This window comes from Corythoichthys intestinalis, chromosome 3 (genome assembly GCF_030265065.1).
Source record: "Corythoichthys intestinalis isolate RoL2023-P3 chromosome 3, ASM3026506v1, whole genome shotgun sequence".
NCBI classification, from domain to species: Eukaryota; Metazoa; Chordata; class Actinopteri; order Syngnathiformes; family Syngnathidae; genus Corythoichthys; species Corythoichthys intestinalis.
In genome coordinates, this window is record NC_080397.1 from 21,102,424 (window position 1) to 21,118,582 (window position 16,159).

Genomic DNA, 16,159 nt, shown 5'->3' on the forward strand with positions numbered 1-16,159 from the left:
ATAACGGAGGCCAAACGTTTTCTGTAACTCTTCACAAGCTTTTCACACGTTTTGGGGCTGTCGTTGAACACAGACTTTCAACTCTCTCCACAGATTTTCTATGGGCTATGGGATCTGGAGACTGGCTAGGCCACTCCAGGACCTTGAAATGCTTCTTACGAAGCCACTGCTTTGTTGCCCTGGCTGTGTGTTTGAGATCATTGTAATGCTGAAAGACCCAGCCACGTCTCATCTTCATTGCCCTTGCTGATGGAAGGAGATTTTCACTCAAAATCTCTCGATACATGGCCCCATTCATTCTTTCCTTTACACAAATCAGTCGTCCTGCTCCCTTTGCAGAAAAATAGCCTCAAAGCTTGATGTTTCCACCCCCATGCTTCACAGTGGGTATGGTGTTCTTCGGATGCAATTCAGTATTCTTTCTCCTCCAAACACGAGAACCTGTGTTTCTATCAAAAAGTTCTATTTTGGTTTCATCTGACCATAACACATTCTCCCAGTCGTCTTCTGGATCATCCAAATGCTCTCTAGCAAACCGCAGACGGGCCTGGACGTGTACTTTCTTCAGCAGGGGGACACGTCTGGCAGTGCAGGATTTGAGTCCCTGGCGGCGCATTGTGTTACTGATAGTAGCCTTTGTTACTGTGGTCCCAGCTCTCTGTAGGTCATTCACTAGGTCCCCCCGTGTGGTTCTGGGTTTTTTGCTCACCATTCTTGTTATCATTTTGACGCCACTGGGTGAGATCTTGCATGGAGCCCCAGATCAAGGGAGATTATCAATGGTCTTGTATAGCTTCCATTTTCTAAAAATTGCTCCCACAGTTGATTTCTTTACATCAAGTGTTTTACCTATTGCAGATTCAGTCTTCCCAGCTTGGTGCAGGTCTACAATTTTGTCACTGGTGTCCTTCGACAGCTCTTTGGTCTTGGACATAGTGGAGTTTGGAGTGTGATTGACTGAGAGGTTGTGGACAGGTGTTTTTTATATCGATAATGAGTTAAAACAGGTTCCATTGATACAGGTAACGAGTGGAGCCTTGTTAGACCTTGTTAGACCTCGTTAGAAGAAGTTACTCTCTGACTCTTTGACTGCCAGAAATCTGGCTTGTTTGTAGGTGACCAAATACTTATTTTCTACTCTAATTTTGAAATAAATTATTTAAAAATCAAAGAATGTGATTTTCTTTTTTTTTTTTCACATTCTGTCTCTCATGGTTGAGGTTTACCCATGTTGACAATTACAGGCCTCTCTCATCTTTTCAAGTTGGAGAGCTTGCACAGTTGGTGGTTGACTAAATACTTATTTGCCCCACTGTAACTAGCCCACAATCTGAAAAGAATTCCAAATTGATAATCATCCCAAATCAGTTTGTTCACAGCAACAGAGTGAAGAAAACAACAGTCTTTCCATCTTTTTCTGTTTTATTGTATTACTCATAGATGCTCAGACACGTGTATATACAAATACAGATCATTTTTTGTTGGCTTTTTTCATTGTTTATATACTGTAAAAGAGCAAGTTTGGAAATCTTACTCCACTGATGACAAATTGAGCGCAGGGTACAAAGAAGAAGGACAGCGTGTGAAGTGATGTATGCGACACAATCACAAGAAACTTGAATGACGGCCACAGAACCTGGATCCACGATATACCTCCACCCCTGTTGTTTGCAGGTAGGGGCTGCACTAGTTCTTCCATGGTACTCAGGAGCGACATCAAGACCATCACAAATGAATGAGGGGTCAAGGGTTTTAAAAAGAGGGAAAGGAGAAGTGAAAGGCCCTGTTTTGTTGACGAGTCAAAGCACAATGGTGGAGAGCGTCTAAGGCATGGGAAACACTATTGGCTGCCAAAAAGAGGGTTGTCGCTTCCCATTTATGGCGGCAGCACCACATGAGATACACACTTACCAAATTCAAATCGCTCAAACATATTTTTGTCAGATTGACAACCCTTTACACGTATGCTCTCCCTATGTATGTGTTCCTCTGAGGGTCACAGGCAGCAAGTACATAGGATTAAGTCATCAGAAAGAGAAAAGACGACAACAACATGGCCGAGCCACACTGCAACTACACAACAATGTTTGGTGTTTTGTACAGCACTTTTGTTATCTTGTCACTACAAGGCTCCATGACATCACTCGGATCAGAGATGCAAATTAAAATGCACAATGTGAATTTGAGCTGAAAATCTAACACACTGTAAGGAAAACAAGGCAACCCCCCCCAAAAAACTTTTAAAAACTACTTTTTTTTTCTTACGTCATTAAGTTCATGCGCATGCCAAATCATGAAACCAGCAAGTTCCTCCCAGACGCCGTCCAGTTCTATCTCATGCTTTCCCACACTGAATGCAAAAAACAAACAAACAAACAAACAAAATGTCCAAGGAAGTTAAGTCCCAAAGATCCTCGCATGATGGGATGGCAAAGGCTGTCTTCTGTCCACTGGTGTGTACAGCTCCAAGTATAACATATTAGCTTGTAGCTTCATTAGGCATCGAGGATCGCAGCGCCCAATGTATTGTTTGAAAGCACTCAGCAAAACCCAGAGATATTAGCATATAATTTTTTTTCTTTTTTTTTTCTTTTTTTAGAAAAGACATAAGAACCAAATCAATACTTTAATATCAAACACTATTTACAAGAAGGAATCTTCCCTAATAATAATAATAGTTTTAATCATCATCATAACAGTAATAATCATACAGTTTTAACAATGACCTTTTTTTTCTTTACTTTTGTTCTCCAGAAGGTACAAAACAGATGCTATAACCTACCACTACATGTGTTTGATGGTTGACTACCTCAGGATACACAGTATCCAGTTTTTAAGTTGATCCTCATTTCCCAGGTTAGGCTGAAGTATGCCATAAAATAGGATGGAGGCAAACTAAAAAACAAAAACAAAAAGAATGACGGAAAGTTGTATTGGTAATCACAAAAGAGGGTCAACTTGAAGCTGGTTTTCAAACAAAAATAAAAAGGACCTTGTCCATTGTAACATTAACACATCATTCACTGACCTGAACTCCTAGAACAGCTGAGTTGCAAGCACAATTTTAGCATAGTTAATTAAAAATATAATCTTCAATCGGGTACAACGGCAGATACACGTGAAACATAAAAACAACCCAATATAAGACATCTTTTAGAAGGTATACAGGCCAGAGTGCAAATAAACAAACCTCCAGAATGAAATAACATTACGGTGTAAAAAGTTCCCAGAATTACATCATGTCCAACCTCCCAGAAAAAGTATTGAGATAAAAAATATACTATATAGAGGGGTAAATTGTCATCTAATGAGAAGAAAGTCTGATTATTATCGGCATGTGTCAAACAATTTTACACTCTTGGCCATTTTCCATAAAAAGCACATTTTAGATTTTGATACGTACTTCATACTTATTTTTCTTGCGAAATTATGACTTGATAGTTTGTTTTGTGTATACTTTGATTCTTCCGTGTGGCCCAGATATAAATGATAAAATGACATTGTACTTTTATGTCAAGCACTATTATCACTGCTACTACCTTCAGCTACCTCACATTTCCAAAGCCTTCCCTTGGAATTCCATTTCCGTCACTCACCACTTCCCTCAAACAGCAAGGTCACTAGTGCCTTAACCCCCCCCCAACACACACACACACATGAGATCTACACCCCTCCTCCTGAGACGGATCCTTCCTTCAAGCCTTCAACCGTCTATTTTTAATACCAGAAATACCTCCCTTTGCCGCAACATGGGGCAGGCATGCCTGTCATTTTGAACCTCATTAGTCACTTAAACCAGTAACATAAGGATCCATGGTTGGACATTTACTTTCTTATTTTTGTTTGTCTTTGATGAGGCCGACTAATGCTGAATGTCAATATACACACAGGGACAACAACCCTGATTGTAAGTGCTATATAATGTTTTTAAAGCCAAAATGCATCAGTGCTGTAACTAAGATTAGTTTATTTCAGAACCTGCTTACTAATATTTAACCAATTACAATATCGAAGTACATACATACTACAATGTAAGGGTGCTTTAGATTCCAACAATTTCAGATTTGGATGTGAACACACAGTATAGCATAAGTGGATGGAGCAAAGAGAATAGTTCTTTGTCCAGCTCAGTAAATTTAAAATGAGTGTGACTGTTGCCGTGAAATTGCGACTCCTAAAAGACATCGATCCTCCATCTAGTAGCGGCCCCCAAAGTGCCTGCTAGGAGTCAACAGCTCTCTGTTGTCTTATACTCAGTAAAACCACAACATTTTCTATTTCACTAGAGATGGGCACGGAAAATCCATTAGTCGATTGATGGCCAAGAAATTTGTCCAATGTTTGGAATTGATTGATGATTAATCACTTCTTGACGGAAGTGAGGTGGTATTCAGGGTAATATTCTGTGCGGAGCACAGGCATGGAAACAGGATTGTAGAATATGCTGCAAGTAAATTGTATTTAAAGAAAAAAAAAATCAAAATTACTTAATTGGTAAATTCTCCACCCCCAACGTCAATCATGGGTATTTAGTCAAATGCACACCCCTGGTCATGTATATACAGTAGCTTATCCTCCTATGAAAAGTTGGCTGTTACTATTAAATAATAAGGAAACAACTGGACATCAGTAGGTTAAGGTGCAGGCTGTGTACATTTTTTCCAGTGCTGGGGCTCCCAAACTCACAGTTCTTTCCCTTCATCTTCATTGTTTTGACCTGCTAGGTTAAACATAAAAAATATGCACCAAGCAGAACTTGATGCCAACACAACTGAGAGACACCTACACGTTTATGTACATTCGTTCCTAAGAGTCTACAGTCTTCACTTTCCTAATTTGTAAATGCTGCTACTGAACACAACATGGTAAGAGGAACAAAACATTGAAGATTTGTGAAGCATGTGTTTTCATGCATGTCTGTTTGTTTGTATGTTAACTGCATTTTTGTGTGCTGCAATGGTTAAAAATGATGTAAAGCGCTGTCACAGGAAAGTCAGGATCACTAAGTGTCTGGACAAAAAAGATTTGGCATCTTAGGTTTGCAAGTGGTGGTTTTCACCCCTGCATTTTTCCCCAATAAGAACTGGTGAGACACTTCAAACTTTGTCTGGGGAAAAACAAAAAATAGAGGGATTCCTTGGGAAGCCTGCAAGGATGCCCCAATCAAGCAAAACAAGCTCCACCCTCAAAATCCGCCCCTTTTCGCCGCAACCTCGGGCAGATTCAGGCCACGCTGGGTATAAATTGCCCCTCTGGGACAGGTGGGGGCGCTATAAGGTGAAATGTGCTGCCAGGCAGAGAAGAAGTGAAGCCACAAGTCGACTGGATGCAGGCAGGTGCGATGCAGCGTTTGTCTCCTCACTTCGTGATGGCTCGGCCGGTTCATGGCTCGTGTCGTCTATATGATTGGAAAAACAAATACATTTAACACTCAGTGATTAACATAAGTTCAATCAATATCAGAAAATTAAATCTCAGTTTTTTGTCAATTGAAGAAATCTATCAGTAATAAAGCAACATATGGACTACTGGTTCATGTGAACAACATTATTAGGCATTAGATTAGTATATTTTCTGAGTTGCCATATGAACTTGGGTTGCTATGTTATAATATTACAGTGGAACTTTGACTTGTAGGTTAAATTTATTATCCAATCAAGCTCTTAACTCATCTCTGAAATATTTCTTTCCATTTAAAATGAACTGAAACACAAATATAAAATGCACATTTTTTAGGGTTTTTAAATTAAGCATAATAAAAGTGATAAGAAATAAGCTCTTATTTCAATTCAATCAATGGATGACCGTGCACCAGCGGCTGTGCCTGCCCTTGCCCACATGCACGAGCATAAATGTCTTAATTTCAAGAAAGAATAAAAAAATCACAGCACTCAAACTTCAGCTTGCCACAAATTGAAAAACATTAAAAAAAAAAAATTTTTTTAATCGATGCCCAAGAAATCGAGGTATTTGTGAGTCAAAGCACCACTGTACTGTGTTATTTCTCCGAGGTGAGCACATTTTATAAGCAGGGAAAAGAGCAGGACAATGCAAAGGGGCAAACAAACCATACGTAACAAAGCTTCTGTGCTGCAAGGGTGGCCAGGCACTGTAAAGCTTGTGATTCTATGCAAGAAAGCAGTGGATTGACAGAAGCAAAGTGTAGACAGTAAACTAGCCTGGTGGACAAGAGGCCAGGTGCAAGGTGAGAGGAAGGTAGGGCATTCAATAATGTCTAAGGCCATTGCAGGTCTGCACATTGTCTTCACATGTCAATATGCAATGCAATAATAAACCAGTTACAATATCCTGTCATGAAGACTGTAGCATATGTGTCCTGACATAAAAATGCAGTCATGATTACAGATAGGGAATGAATGATCTGATTCTAATGAGTTAAATGATTGAGTTTATATTTAGAATTTCCAGATGAAAATACAGCAAGAGCATAAAATGTGATCATGATGGACGTGCAGTGGGCAATTAACATGTTTCATTAACACAAGTATATTGGTACATATTAGGGGTGTAAATGCTGCACAATTTGTTCACACGCTGATTTGTGCATTTAACAATTGTGTTTGCAAAGTGCACTTAGTGTTACATATAGTTATTTAGTGTAGTAGGTAGGCAAATACTAAAGAGTGAGTCAACTATCAGAGTTGTGGGTTTAGGGCGGTCCTTATACTCTCAAGTACGGATGCAATGAAATTTAGTTGTTTGGTTTTCATCCCAAAAAAAAATCACCCAACCAAAATGGCTGAAACAGGATGTGGTGACGATGCATGCAAAAGCCTTTGGGCAGGCAAAGCCCCAGTTTAGTTCATCTCATTCTTTTTTCCGCCTTTATTTCTTCTGAATTTAATCTGACGTGAGCTCAGTGGCCCGGATGAGAAGGCTGCCTTGTTGCTGACTCTTGGCGCCCATGAAAGCGTGTGAATCACTTGGAAGGAACCAGAGAGACAATGTTGGGAAAGTGCAGAATATTATCCAGCTCAGGATTTTTTAAAAATAGGTTTCTAAGGTTTTATGATTTATTTATTTCTTTTGGTTTTCAGCCTTTATTTCCTCAATTTAATCTAATTGCATTGCATAGTATGGATGAGAAAGAGGTGACTGCCAGATTTCCTGACAGTTTATTGTTGAGTTACTGTAATAACTTTTTCACGCGCTTTCACACTAGCACTGTTTGGTCCTTTTTAAACTTACCAGAGTTCTTTTTCTCAGATATTCTGCTTCGTTTTGTAAATGTGAACGCGCATCAGAACACTAGTTCGGACCAAACAAACGAACTCTAGTCCGCTCAAAAAGCGTTGGTCTCGGTCCGCTTACAAGCTAAGCAGGGTACACTTATGCTACATTACGTGCGGCTGTTGTGACGCTCCATGCTCCCTCCACACCCAGGAGGGAGGTATTTTCTCTTCTAAATTTGCTTCATAAGTGAGTGCTCCTCTCGTCCACATGATGCTACTCGGAAAGTGGTTGGCGCACTTTGAATATGAGCCTTTTACACAAGTCACTTGCAAGCGTTGTTGCGAGCTACCTCTCCAACTGGACCTTGGTCCTTTTGGTCTAAGGCTGCAACAACTAATCGATTAAAATCGATAAATCCATTAGTTGCATGAATCAATAACTTTACGATGTGTCACAAGTTGGTTTGTCTTGTGTATTCTTAGATCCAGTGTGCCTCCGTCAGAGGTGAGTAAATGAAGCCAATTGAGTTGTTTGTATTCTTTGTTGATGAGAAACTACTCCTTAGCACGGAGCACTAAGTTATTTAGAGATTATACTTATTAGTGTCTTAAGTGTCTGTTTGTATTGTGTTTTGGAGAAGCATATTCGCACTTGAGTTATTGTTAGATAGTAAAGTTGTCTCATTTCTTTTTTATGAAGAAACAACACACTTCAACCCATTCATATAACAGCTTAGAGTCTACCTTTAACACCACCTTAAACTGTAAATTGTCATACAATTTCAAAGCACACTGTCTTGGAGTGTGCTTTGAAATTGGATTTGGATGGTATTTATGAACAAGTGTTGGAATAAAAAAGACTGATTCATTTGTTTTTTTTTTTATTCATTACAGGCATGGTGGCAGAGTGGTTAGCACGTCCGCCTCAAAATTCTGAGATCAATTTCCTTCCACATCTCAAAAACATGCATGGCTGGCCGATCGAACACTAAATTGTGGCTAGGTATGAGTGTGTGTGCGAATGGTTCTTCGTCTCCTTGCACCCTGTGATTGGCTGTTAACCGATTCAGGGTGTACCCTGCCTACTGCCCACAGTTATCTGGCATTGGCGCCAGCAACCCCTCAACATTCGTGAGGATATGCGTCTTGGAAAATGAATGAATGAATGATTCATTACAATCTGCCTCCTCCCTATTCGGAGGCTTAGTCATTGACACAATTTATATCAGCGCTTTGCCCACGAGATAAAAAATGTCAATCAACAGCACTTTTTAAAAAATTTTTATTTGAATGAACAGGACTTTTGTTTGATTTGTGTTCTGAGAAATTCTTTTTACGTTTTATATTAAGAACCTAACCTTAACCCTAGACCCTCAATTATAAATGCAGGTTACCTCAGCACCATAGCAATGGAAATACATCCCAAACCAAGAACGCTTTGCAGTAAGTTCAGTGGTACTCAAGTAAACTGCCTGCTAAGAGTTACATTACGGCAGTACTTCTTTAAATGGTGGGGCACTCCTCCCCAGGGGGCGCAGAGCGATGCCAGGGATGGCGCATGTGACCTCGGGGAACATGTTTTTTTTTTTGCCGTACTAGAATAAAGTGTAATTGCACATCCACTCGGTGGGTGGCAGTGCCGCTTTCATTTTTAGAGTGCGCGCCGTATTTTTGAACTAAGCAAGAGCACATAGATATGAAGAGCTGTGCGGCATTTTCGAAAACTGTTTTCCGGCTGGACTCACACAGCGACCCACTGTCTTCTCCGGTTCACACGTGTCCGCCCGAGAAGTGCCATTTTCGGCTTGGGATCGTCACGACGACCGCCCTCACCTACGGTTCTCCCTCGGCTGCAGAGAATGCGCTTTTTTTCGGGCCGTTTGCCTTTTGGCTTTGACTTTTAATACAGTGGGAGATGAGGAAAGACCACTGTTTACTGTGTCTAAAAATGATTATAGCGGACAGCCGGAAGCCAAATCAATTGAGACGACAGTTAAAGACATTAGACCCCAATCTCATTAATAAGCCGTGTGATTGTTTTTCAGCGAAAACGTGCCGAATATTGCCAACAATTGTCCCGCTTTGTCAGTGTTATATCAGTAAACCAGTGAGCACTGTTAGCATGCTCAGTGCAAAATAACCCCACACCATTGCAAAGGTAGTGATTCTGTGAGCAGCAAAAATAAAAACTGTCTTTTTGTCCAAAGACACTCTTTTTTTTCTTCTATTCAGTTTTGTTTTTTCGGTCAAATTTTTGGGCATATTGTCCTCATGAGTTAATGTTTCTAATCTCTTTGAATTTGTTATTATTTACTAATTTTATTACATTTTATTTTATTAGTATCAAATGGTCAAAAATGTACCTCGAGTGTATTTTTACAGTTTAGACGTGACTTTTTTTTTTTAATCAGGCAAATTGATCCACGTTAAGTCTTTTCTGTTACAAACAAAACAATCTTAATGAAGTTATACTTTATTATAAGTTGATCTATGATTTTTTTTTTTTTCTTTAATAGAAAAAAATGACACAACGTTAGGCAGAGTCGTACTTATAATAGTATTTTTATGGACAACATTTTTTATAGTGGCGGCAGAGAGTTTGGGGGGGGCGCAAAACATTTACGTCTTTCTTGGGGGGGCGTAATAGAAAATAATTGAGAAGCTCTGTATTACAGTAACCTTATCAGTTATAATGTGATATTTTAAATATGAGTTGAAAAATAAATAGCTACAAATATTTTTCCTGTAGTTGTATGAATTACTGAACAAACATACAAAAAAATTAAAATTTAAATTAAATAAAATTCTCAATTATGTAATTTGTCCAAGATTAAATACTAAATGCTGTATATCATGAATGCATTTATAACAGTATCGTCACCTTGAAAAGCATCGAATGCATTTCCAAAATGAAATAAAATTCGAAAATTGGATGCCAAGTACATGTGTGTAAATAAACAACGCCTATCTTGGCTGAAGGAAAATTCGTCTATCGTGTTGAATTAATTTCAACTGTGACCAGACAAAAGGCGTAAGTCTGGGATGCCTGATGACTGGTGATTTTAACAATGTTACACATTCATTTCATGGTGAAACATGTACACTCTTCCTACTACTCCATATTTTCTTAGTCAAACATCATTAAGGAAGCTAATTACAGTCTTACACCCCTAATAAATACATTTGTTGCATACTATGAGGTGTTTGGTATGGGGCTATGATGGACAGGGTGGAGATCATGCAGGACGTGTGAGAAGATCACACAGTGTGGCAAGAACAGGGCATGTGGACAGACGTATGAAGAGAGTAAAAAAAAGCAGAAAGCCATACTAACCTCGTGGTTCTAACGTATTGTCTACTTTGTCGTTTACATCAAAAACACGGTCATGTACACCTATAGTTCTCACACAGCTGTCTATAAACAGAAGATAGGAAGAATGAAATCATCATCATTAGAGGTATATATGCCAGGTAGACATTTGAAGCCCCCTCTCAGCCCTTAAAGTCAACACGTCAAGCAACAAAGCTCATGGCAACATTCAGATGAAATAAGACTAGATTCCTGTTTTTTGCTTTTTTGTTCTTTTTTTAAATAAAACATTTTCTTACGAGTAGCAGCAGTTCAGAGACAGATGAGAGCGGCATGTTGGGACAGCGAGCAAAAAGCGACACTGAGTGGTTCGTTTTTCAACACACCAGCTGTGCACTTCAACAGGCTGCGTTTACAAAGCAGGAGAGAACTTACTTGATGGTCGGACGAAAACTTTCAGCTTCAGGCAGGTTTTCTTCCCATTTTCAGCAACGGTGGAGGCTGAAAAACAAAATAATGCATATTTTAAAAAGAGAATTAATGGAGAGCATGATGCACCGCAAACAGTATGAAGGATAAAATCTTAAAAATTAAGGTATTCAACAGGCATTCCTAAACAGTGGTGCACACCCATGTGCCTAATATTTTTATTTTCAATTTAATCATGATTTAATATTGAATAAAGTTGTGTGAAAGTACCACCTTGAGCAGTGAAAATTACCCCCCCCCGAAATGGTACAAGATTATTCTCTGGAAATTAAAACATTTTTGGAAGATAGAAATAGCTAGATGGAAGGTTTAATTTTCACCTTTTGGAAATGATAACTTCACTCTTTCAGCATTCTGACCATGGTATAAAAATACAATCTTTCAAACGTAAAAATTGTAATTTTATAAATTGAAAATGATTGGATTTTTGAAAAATTCAGATCTTAGCCTCAGAATATTACGTGTCTGAAGATGAAAATTTATTCTTCGAAAATTGCTATCATGACAATTTTTCCCCCCTGAAAAAGTACAAGATTATTCTCTGGAAATTAAAATATTTTTGGAGGATTAAAACCAAAATATTAGAAAGTCTAATTTTCACTAGAGATGTGACCGAAAATTCGGCGCCGAAAACTATAGGCTGGAATTAGCTAAAAATGCATTAACGGTTTTCGGCTTTGAAGACTGAAAGTTTACCACTGAATAGTGTGAAGAAACTTAGTCCTCTTGTGATGACGTCATCAAAACATGGCAAGAAGCAACACGCTGGCTGACTCTGTCTCGCTAACACTACTGGCTCAAAGCCAACATGTCCATGTATTGGAAGTATTTTGAGGAATCAGAATAGTAAATAAATTATTAAATTAATTTGCTTCATCGCTGCTACATGCATGTTCTGAAGTTGCTTTCCATTGATGTCCCGCGTCACATCGAGTACCGTGCATTTGAGCCTGTGCATGAGTAGTTTGGAGTCTAATCAAGCAAACAGTATTCAAATAAAGTAGTATTCAAATGCATACATATGGATTTGATGTGATTTAGTACAATATTTTTATGGCATGACCACTTCCTCTTTTTGTCACATTTTTTCCCGCGACTTCCACACCCCCTCTGCCAGACGCTGTTTAATCCGGCTGGGAGCAACTTCGTTCGGCGTTGTCGCCGCTAGGACTCGGCCCACTCGCCTGGCTCTCGATTGATTTCACTTGTTGCACGAAAAAACAGCGAGTCTTATTTTAAGGAGTAGAAGAGATTGTAATAGCCTTGTAAAGAGCTTGACTAGTTTCGGCGAGAATGGAATATTTTTGTTGTTGTTGTTGTTGTTCCACGAACACATACATCGCGATCTCATTTAGCTTAGCAATTGGAGGCGTGTGACCCATTTTTCGAGTGTCCAAACTTCCAAGAACGCACATTAATCAAGATTTCATTGGCCGTGACTTGTGTGTTTCTGTCCACCAAACAGAATGCTATGACGAGGCCAGCACCTCAGAATTTGCTACCAAAAAGCTCATTGCCATCATAAATGCACCCTCCCATGGGGTTTTAGAATCGGCACCTTTCAAACTCACTTTCTAGAACATCCGAGGACGAAGAGTCAAGGCAAAGGGCATTATTTGGAAAATAATGAAATAAAATAATAATTAGAAATAAATAAATAAATAAAGCATACATATGTGTATTTTTCGGCTTTTCTGTTTTCGGCCAAGTGTTTCCAATATTTCGTTTTTTGGTTTTGGAACAGCCCTAATTTTCACCCTTTGAACTTTACTCTTAGAATCAGGGCTTTAAGCATTATGGCCATGGTGTGAAAATAAAATCTTTCAAAATGTAAAAATTGTAATTTTATTACTTGAAAATGAGGCTGGATTCTCAAAAAATATTAGTCTCTATCAGTCATTTTAGTCTCAGAATATTACGTCTCTGAAAATGAAAATTTATTCTTTGAAAATTGCTTCTTTTTTCACTCCACTAAAACAATTTTTGTGTTTAAAAATACCATTATGAATGTATTATTATTACTATTTTATTCAGTTTTTTTCCAGCCAAAAATATAATTTTATTATCGAAAAATTACAAAGGTATTTTATGAAGAAAAAAATATTGATACTTTATTTTTGAAGTGAATATTTTCAAAAAATTGCTATTCCTCCCTCTAAAAGTCTAAATGTTAATCTTTAAATGTGTTCATTCTCTGCAAATACAATTACAGTATTTAATGGAAAAATAACTTGACATTCCAAGACTAGAAATGTATTTTTGTTAAATTAAAACAGAACTAAAAACATTCAAATTTGTATTAATCTTAACTAGAAAGGTGCACTTTGTACCTTTATATTTTATAATAGAAAGTAACATTTTAAATCAGGATAATGTACAATTTCAATACAGGACCTCAGGTGTACAGTATCTAATGCTGTAGGCTCTGAGTATACACACACACATACAAACAAAAAAAAAAACACTAACAGATAGTGTACAGTATATGTACCCGTGACTCCTGTCAAGGCAACAGAGTGCTTTTAAAATCCCTTGTGTGACTAAAGCATAGGTTTGTGTGTGTTGGTTGACCACTAATGGCCATGCAGTGAGGCACCAGGTGTTGTCTCCTGTAAGACGAGGATGGGGAGAGGTCAAACACATGTCACTCGGAGCGGCGCGGTGAGAGCACAATGTGTGCATCCATCATGGTCAGCGCTTTAAAAATACACAACCCTGCCTTGTGTCCAAAGCTGGCGTTTAACCACCAAACAAGCATCAGTTTTTCTCTTCACCATGCTTCTGCATGTATTTTATGTTTTACAGCCCTGCCAGCCTACCATAAAATGGGATCGGTTGATTGCGTTTTCACATCAATCCACAGCTGAAGCAATGAGAGTGTTTCCAAAGAGTACCATTTGGGATCTGTCATCCCCTCCACGGTGAACTTTCACCTCAGCCCTCCCTTCTCGCTCTTTCCCAACTGTATCACCCTCTCCTTCAGTCTGTCACCATGCATACGTTTGGCCAAAGAGAGCTCCACTGTCTAACTGCACCATAGTAACACACTGCACAATTGCCTTTGCTCCTTATGAGGGAGTATCACGCTAAAACAAGTAGGGTGGAGAATTGGCAATGGGATAAATCTACTGATATTTGTATTTTCAATTAATAATGATTAAATTTTTATGACAAAGTTTGGACATATTGTATCCAGAGTAAAATATTACAATTTTCTTGTCAAGTTATTTCTTTATGCTCATAGAATCATAAGAGCCTTTGAAATTCATTTTTAGTTTTTTTTTTTTTTTTGTCCTGAAAATTACTGTATGTTTTCAGGAAACTTGAAAAATTATGCTTTGTTTGCAAGTAAGTGGAATGAAACAGCTACTTCAGACATGGGTCAATATTAGTATAAAATACTACAGTTGGTGTCCTCATTAGATATAAATAGTCATTCAGCCTTGAGTTCTTATAATAAGTGGGCCTACATTTATACAAATTAGAGATACACTGATTATCGCTGCTGATATTTGGATTTTTGACATATACATCGGCCTTTTCTTATTCCGACTGGCCGATATGAAAAAATCAATTTAAAACTGGGTTATTGCGGCTCAGATGTAGTTTGGTGCCTTATTATTCTGTCACATTCTGCTGCTGGTTAGATTTTGTTTTGTTACAGGGGGTGATCCCGACATCACACCTGCAGCTAATTCCAGCTAATCAACAGTAATATATAACGCCGGCGATCCAAGACAACGGTGCCGAGATATTAACTTGGTGATCGCCATTCGACATATACTACTTTCGAGTCGCATTATATTTGCTATCTTGTTCGTCAGCCCTCTTTGTTTTGTGATCCTCTAATTGTGTAGGTATTGAGTATATTTTTGTTGTCTTTTTGGCTTTCTGCCCACCGCTTAGTTTCGTAATACTGATCCCCGTCGACCTATTGTTATGGACCCCTGTTGTTGTTCTCACTTTTCCGCGTTCGCGAGTTTGTTTCGTTTGTGTTTATTAAATCCTTGGACGCTTCCCCTCGGTTGTAGTCTGATCTTGGGTCCTATCTTGTTTTCCGCATTCGTGGGCCATAACAAGATTTACAAGAGATGTTTCTGAGTGTAGGAAATTTAGGGACTTCTGGAGCTATTCATTTCCATTTGTGTGATTCAATAAACATGCTTTAGGCATTTCAATGAAGTTCAGTGTTTACATTATTCAGTTTTTTTAACGCCAATTTTTACACTTTTACTGCAAATGAATATTGGCTCCATAAATCGGTTATCGGCCCCTTTAACTACTAATAATTGGTATCCGTCCTGATATTGGCCCCTCTAACTACTAATGGTCAGTATCGGTATCGGTCCTGTAAAACCCATATCAGTCGATCACTAATACATATACCGGTGGATTAAGTCCAATTGAATGTACGTGAATGCTTCTGGCACATCCATCCACTGTTCTGTTAACTACTATGACAGGGCGATATGGACCAAAAGATATATCTTAATATATATTGGTTAATGTCGATATTTTCCTAGCAAAGTGAGACCAAGTGTTCAGTCCAAGTATGTGAGTCAAATACATAAATAAGAAACAAATTTTCTTCATGTTCATGGAAAAATCTCAGTTGTTTAAATAATGACTACAATATTGTTATTATTATTGTTATTATTGTTCAAATAAAAAATAATAATTAAAAAAAAGGATGTGCAGCTTCACCAATTAGTACATATTTTAAAAGTGTAACATCAAAACCATAACTTTTTTTTTTAAGTTTGCAATGAGGAAGTCTCGAAGACCCATTACAGTGAAGTTGACTGGCACACTGTTCTGTATGTGCTGTATTTGGTGGTTATGTCGACAGTGTGTTACACCTACGGCTGGTCCGAAATGACTAACAGATTTGGCCATGTCAGACACAGTTACACTCTGCTGTTATCTGTCCTGCAGTGCTGAGTGTTCCTTTGGTTTCCAATGCTTAGTGAATAGTTGTAAAAAGCAACTGCTGACTTGCATTTTTTTTTATTTTTATAAGATCCTGAAGACATTTCTCTATCAAATGTGCAGTGGTTAATTTTTTCCCTCCAAATTCCACAGCTCATCAAGCACCCATCTTGCCAGCGTTATCCTTCTCAAGCGCTCTGTTAGCGTTAATGTTCCCGCTACATCAGCTTTTATCTTT

General features: G+C 38.4%; 1 protein-coding gene across 2 annotated transcripts in view; it reads right to left on the reverse strand.

Moving 5' to 3' along the window:
* Positions 1–1,412: 1,412 nt before the first annotated feature.
* The window catches only part of efna5b (ephrin-A5b), a 133,912-nt gene continuing 119,165 nt past the window's right edge, over positions 1,413–16,159 (reverse strand). The window contains exons 3-5 of one of the 2 annotated variants that reach the window (XM_057831666.1): positions 10,939–11,004; positions 10,528–10,608; positions 1,413–5,398 (exon numbers count right to left, since the gene is read on the reverse strand). In XM_057831666.1, coding sequence (XP_057687649.1) covers positions 5,271–5,398; positions 10,528–10,608; positions 10,939–11,004 — 275 coding nt within the window. In that variant the 3' untranslated portion in view covers positions 1,413–5,270. The remainder of the gene's footprint in view (positions 5,399–10,527; positions 10,609–10,938; positions 11,005–16,159) is intronic. The other variant, XM_057831667.1, reaches the window with a different exon arrangement.